The sequence below is a fragment of the Mus caroli genome, unplaced genomic scaffold (genome assembly GCF_978045245.1).
Source record: "Mus caroli unplaced genomic scaffold, Mus_caroli_1 scaffold_15, whole genome shotgun sequence".
In the NCBI taxonomy this organism is placed as follows: Eukaryota; Metazoa; Chordata; class Mammalia; order Rodentia; family Muridae; genus Mus; species Mus caroli.
Window position 1 is genome coordinate 98,498,596 of NW_028227270.1, and position 9,650 is coordinate 98,508,245.

The following is a 9,650-nucleotide window of genomic DNA, read 5'->3' on the forward strand; positions in this document are numbered from 1 at the left end:
ACCTTTCACCATCTGCTAATCTCTGGAGTTATTTGTTATAGTTGTCTCTGTTTAGAGATTGTTCTTCTGGTGATTCTTTTACCCTCTATCAGCAGACCTGGGAGACTATCTCTCTCCTCTGAGTTTCAGTGGTCAGAGCACTCTCTGCAGGCAAGCTCTCCTCTTGCAGGGAAGATGCAGAGATACCTTACATTCTGACCTCCCTTCTGGCCAAAGATGAAGGCCCAAAGCAGGATCTTTCCCAGAAGCTGTGTTGCTTTGGCCTGTCACAGAAGCTGTTAGCTTCTGTGTGCACACTCTCACCTGTGCTGACTACTTTTTCGTTGGAGTCCTGGAACCAAGATGGCTACCAGCGATCCTGAGGCAAAAGCCTCCTGGGCCGGACGGACACCTGTCCTCGGGCTGGGAAGGTGGTCGGATGTCTGGAGCCTGAAAAGGGCACTGCCTCAGAAGTTCTGTGGCTCCCACCTGTCCCAGAAGCTGTCTGCTCCTGTGTGTACACTCTCACCTGTGCAGACTACTTTTTGGTGGAGTCCTGGAACCAAGATGGCTCCTGCCGATCCTCGAATTTCAACTCTTGATCAGGAAGAAGACAAGGGTGTGTGTGTGTGTGTGTGTGTGTGTGTGTGTGCGTGGGTGCGTGGGTGTGTGAGTGTGTGTGTCCTGGGCTCCCCTGTCAGATATGTTTGGTACTCCTTCAGTAACTATTGAGATGTTTCCACTTCTCAGGTAGGAGCTCCAGCGAGCTGAAGGAGAACTTTGGTGAACAGCACATAGGGTGCCTACAGGAGCCTCCCTGGGGAGTCTGCAGCATAGGGGGCCTGGAGGACAAGTGTCCAGGGAACTTTCTGGATCCTTCTTGTCCTCCTAGTCTGGAGCCTATGGAGTTCTAAGACCTGCAAGGTCCTGTCCCTGGACAATGCCACACTGCATGGGCTTCAGCGAGCATCTCCTTTCTGGGTCTGAGCATGGCAGTCCTTCCATCAGCAACTGAACCCCATGCACATGAGCAGCAGTGCAAGGAGAGAACCCAAGCATGGCTGGCATTCAGAGGTGCAATTTCCTTGAAATGCCAAATATTCTGTGTATACCCTAATGTGTAAGTGTAAGTGGGAGCCAGCTGCCGTGGGTCAGTGTTCCTGAGAAGTTTACATAGCCCTGGACTCAGGAACTGTCACTCTCAAGTGGAACTCGTTTTCCTAACCATGATGGCAATCTCTAACAGTGACATTTCCCCTGTGTTTTCTTATTAATTCTGTGACCACACAGCAATGTCATGAAAGTGTTTGGAACTGCCTTACAGGTTTTAGTTTTACCCATTCTTTAGATACTGGGACCCTGAAATGCCAAGCACTTAGTAGGTTCAGTGAATTAGCTTCTTGTCCTGGTCCTCTCCACTTAGTAAGAGACCTTCAGATACAGGGTGCTTTCTGACATCCTTCTTCTTCACTTGTTTTCCTGTACATGGGGTTAGAAGCCCAGTACTAAGTGCTTTGTAAATAAGTAGAGGAGTCAGTGATGATGGAAGGGCAGTAGAAGGAACAAGAAGAGAGGAAAGTTTTGTGGGTCCTTATAAGACTAAAACTCTAGCATACGGAACAACACAATTCTAATTTTGGGTGACAGCATGCCCTTCACATTTCCCTATGAAGGATGCATCATGCCAAACTACATGACAGGAATGATGGGTGCTGGAGACAGCATACTATGACGTGGATGGCATCTGGGACCCTGAGAAGCACGAGACACATCCCTCCAGGGAACCCTCCATCAGGAATAAGGAACTGCTCACAGCAGACCTGGATGGTGACATCTCAGAAGCCCACAGGCAGCTTGTTTGTAGAAAAGTTGTTCTCATTTCTCCTGACCTCAGCCCTGGACTACAGCTATATAGATTTCATTTGTGTGTGACTGCTTTGCAGTTGGCCTTGGTGTGCATAATTATTCTGCTAATATCTGATTTTCCTATTTCTTTCTCCTTCTGTTCTGTGAATTCTGTGAAACTAGATGTTCTTTTTTATAATAATCATTAAACAGTCAAAAATTGAGGCTTAGGGGAACAGCACAGAACAGTCCTAATGTCCCAGGTGCATTCTGTAAAAGCAATTCTGGAAAATTAACCTAAGAATCCAGGAGGAACTCTCATTTTTTAGAACAATGGAGTAACTGCACAATGGTAGTTTTGGATTAATGTTTAACTTGTAAAGAAACTTTGAAGAAATTATGTCTAGAAATAAGTTAGAAAATGAAGCAGAACCACATACTGCTAAAGTCATACAAGTTCCATTACCAGAAAGTGAAGAGATTTACTGGAACTATGAAAATCATTAGTATGAGAGACACAATCATGGGATAGGGGAAAATGGAATAAGGGAATATAAACATGGGACACTTTCAGAAAGAAAATAAGGTATTGAAGTTATGAAATGAGTTTTACACAACATTTTAGACTGGTTCCTGGTCTCTTTTAGATATGTATGGACAAGCAAGTAAAAGTTAGACTCCCGAAAGAAGACAGAATGCATAAAATAATATGGTAGTAAAACTAAATCTAAATACTGGGACTCTTATGAGTGTCATTGTGTGCAGTGTGCAAAAGCAGAAGATTGTGATTGCTGAATTAAGATTAACATGATTCTAACCACTGTCTGACACTTTTGCCCATGTTGTGTATCAATGGAACTTCACAGTTAACCACATGTCATTGTCCTTGGAGCTTTGAGTTCTGAAGTATGATAAGTTTAGTGTTAGAGTTTAAATAATGATAAATTTGCAATTTTTATTTTGGCCACCGGCCTACGAAAGTGAGCAATCCTGAAACTTTGGGGAATGATTGTAATTCTTAATTCTTTGTGAGATCTGGTCATTCTTTTGAATTTGACACATCTGGTAATGATTATTCAATGTCTCTCTTTCTACTTCCCCTTTTGAGTGGCAATAAAAGTTAGGAGTTAGTTAGAGGGGCAGGGAGCACAACCTCCTGCCTGAGAGAGTGCCTGGGAGAGCGCTAGCAAGCAGGCGCAAGTCTGCAAGAGATGGAGAAAGCAGAACCTCAAGTTTCCAGATGGCCCATCAGCTTATACTCCCCCACCCCCAAAAATTAGTGTCCTGTGTATTCCTTATGCACTTTCCAGTTATCCCTGCTTCCAGTTGGGAACCCTGATCGTGTGTCCAGGCTAGACCCCGGCATGTAGGATCATAGGATGTGGAGCATCCCTGCCCACTTCCTAGAGCTTGAACCAGTCTTCAATTATCTAGGACAAGCTGTCTGAAAAACAACAACAACAAACCAAACAAAAACAAAACAAAACAAAACAAACAAGCAAAAAAATCCACAAAATAAAACAAAACCCAAACCAAACATTTATTATCATAACCAATTATTGCTATGATACATTAGAATGGCAAAGCACAGTAATTCCAGTGATTATAGCTTTTGTTCACAAAGAACTCATTGAGAAAAGGAATATCTTATTGCTCAGGGGACACAGCAGGGCTTAGGAAGACAAATATCCCAGATGATCAGGACAAAGGGGCTGAGACCAACATAACTAAGTACTAAAAATGCTTTAATATATAGTATTGTGGAGTCATGTGTCACTGTGGAACCTGTGTATAAGGAGAAAATGAAATCTGCCCAATAAAAGAAAAGAAAACATGTCATGAGAGTGAGAACCCTCTGGGTAGCTCTGATTTCTGGCCTAGAATTGTCAGCAGACCTGGAGCTGTGAAGGTAGAGGACACGCTTGTGATGCTTATACAGATGGAGAGCCATGGACCCACTGCTCCAGCCCATGAGGCTTTGGAAAATGACATCACGAAAAGCCATGAAAGAAAGGAACAGCCATTTAACTGTGTTCCTGGATGGCAGCATATAGCAATACACAGTAAACATCCCAACTACAGACCTGTTTATGCTGCTGCCTGCTGTGATATAGTGAAGCAAATTGGAGCTTATGAGGGAATTAAATATCCAAAAGAGGAGGAGAAAGGCAAGAATATGCCATGGTGTCTGAGGTTTGAGCTTTCTCCACAGTGTGGTCCTGGGACTGATGGTGACAGCCTGGACCACGCTGAGGAGACAGGTGGTGCAGATAGAGAGGCCACGGGCAACCCTCTCTAGATAAATTATAATTTTACAACCAACATCACCCAGGAAGTTTCTGATGTAAAAACTTGTGGCTATGTTTCTGATACCTATGCAATAAATAATGATTGTGTTTACAAAAGCCAAGTGGATGAGAATAATATCTATTATTTTCTTCTCAGGACCTATGATGACTACATATAAATGTCTCACAATTAATATGTTGTTTCCTAAAAATCCAAGTAAAATAAGTGAAAGGAAAATTGTCCCCGCGATGAAGTCACTCCAAATCATCTTCATGCTCAGATCTAGGAAAACCTTTTCAGAAACACAAGGAAGAAAACATGATCTAGTTCATGCCCATGGGTTTTCTGTTTTCTTTAGTGAAATGAACAGTGTATTATGTAAATGCAGACTTCTTTGCTTAAAGTTTCCTGATCTTGTTCTTGGACTTTCCATTCTTTCTTCTACAGACCTGGAGGTGATGATATTGACAATTGGACATGAGCACCATGCTGATGCCTCCACAGAAGGTAGTTCTTTATATTCTTCATATCTAAACATTTTCCCATGAGAACACCCAAACAAAGGACCGCATCCTAGAGTTTCTAAGTCATGATACCGATCATTAGATGCTTCTCAGCTCGGACCCTCTTTGCAATCTGGTACACACTCATCACTCAAGTATGCACTGTGATAACAACAACAACAAAAAATTTGGCAGTTTCTCCATGTTTCTATAATACATGCCCAAACAGTGTTGCTTTCCAGGTAAGTAATGTGGCTTTTCTTTGACTGCAATTCTGAATTTACTTTAGAAATAAATAATAAAAAGATTAATTTGTTATAATAGTACATAACTTATCATTAATTTTACTTGGAAGTGTTTCATTAATCTTTGTTCCATTTCATCTTATTTGTGGGATCATGTGAAAGGTAAGCTACCCCCTTCCTTTTCTTGACCATTCTCTATGGATAGTCTCCCAAGGAAACAGCCAATCTCAGCTCACAGTTTAGGCATTGTTCCTCTAAACTCCAGGCAGAAGTGTTTCTTACCACGTTGATTTCTAAGGTTCACCAAAATCAGTGATTTTATCAGTCACATATTCTATACCCTGTAAATGACAAACAGCCTATTACCTCATACTGATTTGGGTAATTTTCTACACGGCATCCATTTTTTATTCTCCCCTTTAAAGTTAAAGTAAGGATTAAACATAAATATCTTCATTTTGACCTCATTTTCACAAATCATAAAGAGTTTAATGTGGGAACCTTAAGTCTATCTGTCTTCCACATTTCAGTTTTCTTTGCTGCTCACTGAATTTATCTGGGAATCACTTGGAGCTTCTCCTGAGCAGGTGTAACACTTGCACTCACTCTGCAGCAAGGGTACCTGTGATGTTCTCTTCTTGACCTGATTCCAGCCATGACCCTTCATAGCTCAGTGCTGCCCACAGGTCACACATGTGTCTCTTACAATTTTCCTGAACCTTAAGGACTATGCTCTCTATTAGTGTGTTTATATCAACCCCTCTGTGCTGAGAAGACCTGAACGATGCATTAGCACATGGGTTACCTTGTATATACTGTTATAGAATGCTAGAAAATGACTTATGTATAAATCACTGAGTGTTATGGTTGTACAATCCTGTATAAATCACAGAGAGGAACTGAATGAAAAGATTCCTTGGTTGCTCTCATTCCTTACTGCTCTGGGGAAGTCGATCCAGTTTGGAATACTCATTCAGAAATATATTCTCTGTTTCCTTGCTTACACAGGGGAAATAAATTTCCAAGTTTCCACAGATTCACTGAATATCATGGACTATCTTAAAAGTAATTAATCAATGTGGCTAATTTTTAGTTGAATCACCTCTGTAATGATCTTTTTATGACTGTGTATTTTTAAACATATACTTATTGGTTCTGTAAGATACCATTATATTTATTGAAATAAAGAAACTTTTTTGGTAAATAGTGTCACTCCTGCACTGAAAAAATGTTCATTTACATCAATTCAAGGAACTATCAGACAGACATTTCTATGACTATTTCATTTTGTTTCCTTTTAGTTAGTTACTGTGTGTGTGTGTGTGTGTGTGTGTGTGTGTTTCCTGGGTACTGCTTGTGTGCCTAGTGCCCTCAGAAGTTAGAATGAGGCATTAGATTTCTTGGATATGGAACTGTCACTTATTGTTAGCTGCACTGTTGGTGCTGAAAATTGAATCAGCGAACTCTGTGAGAGCAGTAAATGCTTTTAACTACTGAGCCAGCAGTTCTGTCCACATATGTATATTTTAATTAGCTATCACAAGCTACTTGCCTTCACAATATTAGTATCAATCAATTCAATTAAATGATGAGTTTTGTCACAAATGATGTGGTGGAGGGTTATATATATTCCAGGAGCTTGAGTGATACCAAACATTAGTAATAAAAAGTTCAGGATTCACAAGAAGATGTTTTATGGCAGGGCGGTGGTGGCACATCACTTTAATCCCAACACTTGGGAGGCAGAGGCAGGCAGATTTTTGAGTTCAGGGCCAGCCTGGTCTGCAAAGTGAGTTCCAGAACAGCCAGAGCTACACAGAGAAACACTGTCTTAGAAGAAGAAGAAGAAGAAGAAGAAGAAGAAGAAGAAGAAGAAGAAGAAGAAGAAGAAGAAGAAGAAGAAGAAGAAGAAGAAGAAGAAGAAGAAGAAGAAGAAGAAGAGGGAGGGGAAGGGGGAGGAGGAAGAGGAGGAGGAGGAGGAGGAGGAGAAGGAGGAGGAGGAGGAGGAGGAGGAGAAGGAGAAGGAGAAGGAGAAGGAGAAGGAGAAGGAGAAGGAGAAGGAGAAGGAGAAGGAGAAGGAGAAGGAGAAGGAGAAGGAGAAGGAGAAGGAGAAGGAGAAGGAGAAGGAGAAGGAGAAGGAGAAGGAGAAGATGTTGTATGGACACCCAGATGCAGATGTAAATTCTGTTTTCCCAAATACATGTATTCATCAGTTTAAGGATATTACTGGACTTCTATAAAAAGTATTTTATATGTAAATTATGTTTTATGCAATATAGGTATATTTTAGGGAGTCAATGAGCTGACATACATAATACTTAGGAAAGTTTGCAGCATGCTTTGAAGATCCATTTTCTAAAATTGGTTGTTAGTATATGGTCTCATATCTGTTTTATATTATTCTCATATTTCATAGTTTACATTGGAACTAGAAAAGGAGAAATTGACAATAAATGAAATCATGACAAAAGAAAGAAAGAGTGCACTATCCACAAAGGATTGAAGTTACCAGAATTTACATAGCTCAGATTAAAGTTCTCAGTCTTAAGAGGAAAAATCACACACATAGTGCAGAAGCTATGGGAGTAAGAGCTTCCTACTCCAGGCTGCACTGCAGGTGCCTCTGTCTCCTACTCCTGCCTGTCCAGTGTAAGGAGCAACTCATGCCCAGTGACCAAAAACGTCCTTGTGGACACAGAAACAATTCTGGATTGCATTTAGGAAATGATCTTCTCTCAGAATCCTGCCACTGTTCCCTCTCAGAGTGACAGGGAGCCTACATCTTCTCTCCCATACATCAGCCCTCCATGATTTCTTTCAATGTTGAATGCAGCCCCATTCCCCATGAAATGGCAGCACTCACCTGTGCAGTTTGTGCAGGGCTCAGGGTAGATGTCTTACAGCACAGTCAAGCCCTGTTTATGAAGCTCAAATCCCTGTGCTTAAGCAAGGTGTCTGGATGTTGCCAAAAGCAGTTTGGCTTCCTCAGGGAAAGGCTCTTCTGTCTCCATCCCAGAGGGCAGCTCTGCCTTCTCCCTGATGCTGTGTCATTTGCTGAACCCAGAAGATTTATGATCCCTATTACAGTGTCTGTGAGTAAGGAGAAGTGTGTCCAAGGGACTCTGGCCATTTGAAACAACTCTAGCTTTGCCTCTTTCCCTCCATGTACCTCCAAATCAAGAAATACTTTGGTAGTACAAAATGATCACTTTCTGAATAATTTTCAAGCATATTACTTAGTAATAATAACGTAACATTGAGAACTACAGCCAGGGGCTATCTTCAGTGTCATGTTCAGACACAGTAACGAGAAGACTATGGATCCGCTGTGCTCTTAGCACTATTTTGAATGCCTGCTGCATGCTTTATAGTTGTTCTTGGGGATTTATCTTTTTCTCATCTATTATATTTTTATTACTTAATTTTTTTCATGCAATATGTTTTGATCATGTTATTTTCACTATTCAATACCTTCCACATAAACTATTCCACCCTATCCACCTAATTTTAGGTTTACTTTCCACCATAAAAAACAATAAAACAAAACAAAACAAAATAAACACCAAAATGGAAAATAATGAAAGGAATCAAACAAAAATATATATAAAAAAAACCCACAAACAAAACAGGAACATGGATGATTTCCTTTTCTGTTAGATGTTGTACCTGGGCATGAGTCCTGTCCTATAGTGTGGCTGAGTGTCATTTAGTGACATTTCAGTGGAGTAAATTGATTGTCCCATTTCCAGCAGGCATTAGTTGCAAATAGGTTCTTGGATGGCAGTGGTGTCTCCTCCTCTTTTAGTGCTGGGACCCCAATCTAACTTGAAACTGTGTAAGTCTTGTGTGTGCTTCCTCAAGCTCCTTGAATTCATATGTGCATCAGTCCTGCTGCATGAAAAAACTGTAATATATCACCTCTGGCTCTTCCAATATTTCTGCTTCCTCTTATGAGATCTCCAAGCCTTGAGGGAAGGGAGATGATGAAAGCATCCCATTTAGGACCAAGTACTTCAAAGTCTCTGCACATTGTCCAGTTGTGGATTTCTCTTTTAATCTCATCAACTGGAAGAAGAAGCTTCTCTCATGAAGACTGAGCAATACACTAATCTATAGTATATGTATATAGTATATACACTGATCTACAGCAATATGTCACTAGGAGGTATTTTATTGCTATGTTCCTTTAGCAGAATAATTGTAGTAGGTTTTCCCTTAGACCCATGACCTACCTAATCTCAGGTCCTTGGCCATTTTAGCAGTGTCAGGTATGGGTTCCATGGGTTCATGGAGAGGGCCTTTGAATACAAACAAAAAGTGGTTGGTTACTTCCATGCGATGTGTGTCACTATTGGAGAAGTTTGTATTGCAAGCTTGTCAGTGTTATAGGGAGCAGCATTTGTAGCTATGTGACATTGATGGTTACCTTTTTGCTAGAGTGATATGCAGCAATAGGGCCTTAGCACCAGGTTGTGGAGAGCAAACAATAGCCATGGTAACATCCTCTGATGTTTTGGAAGGGACCATGGGACCCTCTAGGTCAATGACTAAAGAAGATGTAACCCACTCATAGCACAGGAGGTTTTACTTGGTGTCATAAGATGACTAGTTATGGCATTGTTTTTGCCATTATATGGTGACTCTACTTAAATTATTTTATATGTGTACATAGTTTAGGAAGCATCTATAGTAGTAGGCTTCTGTACAGCTTTTCAAAAGACCATTTATGTTAGTTTTTGCCTCTGTGTTTTCTTTTACCTTTCACCCCACCTCCCTCATTATTTAATCC

General features: G+C 40.9%; 1 protein-coding gene across 2 annotated transcripts; it reads right to left on the reverse strand.

Annotated features, from left to right (window-relative positions):
- Positions 1–3,135: 3,135 nt before the first annotated feature.
- Positions 3,136–7,819, reverse strand: LOC110289171 (putative vomeronasal receptor-like protein 4). 2 transcript variants are annotated; one of them, XM_085830786.1, is made up of 2 exons: positions 7,725–7,739; positions 3,136–5,202 (listed from the first exon to the last, which is right to left on the reverse strand). In XM_085830786.1, exon 2 carries the CDS (start codon positions 4,385–4,387, stop codon positions 3,479–3,481), a length of 909 nt encoding a protein of 302 aa, XP_085686912.1. In that variant the 5' UTR covers positions 4,388–5,202; positions 7,725–7,739; the 3' UTR covers positions 3,136–3,478. The 2 variants fall into 2 exon arrangements, with proteins under 2 accessions (XP_085686912.1, XP_021010999.1); XM_021155340.2 differs by having other exon boundaries at positions 3,137–4,562; positions 7,725–7,819.
- Positions 7,820–9,650: the final 1,831 nt, after the last annotated feature.

What these genes read in the sequence shown, in the direction of transcription:
- LOC110289171 (XM_085830786.1), bottom strand. Translation starts at nt 4,387, where the DNA reads ATGAAGATGATTTGGAGTGACTTCATCGCGGGGACAATTTTCCTTTCA.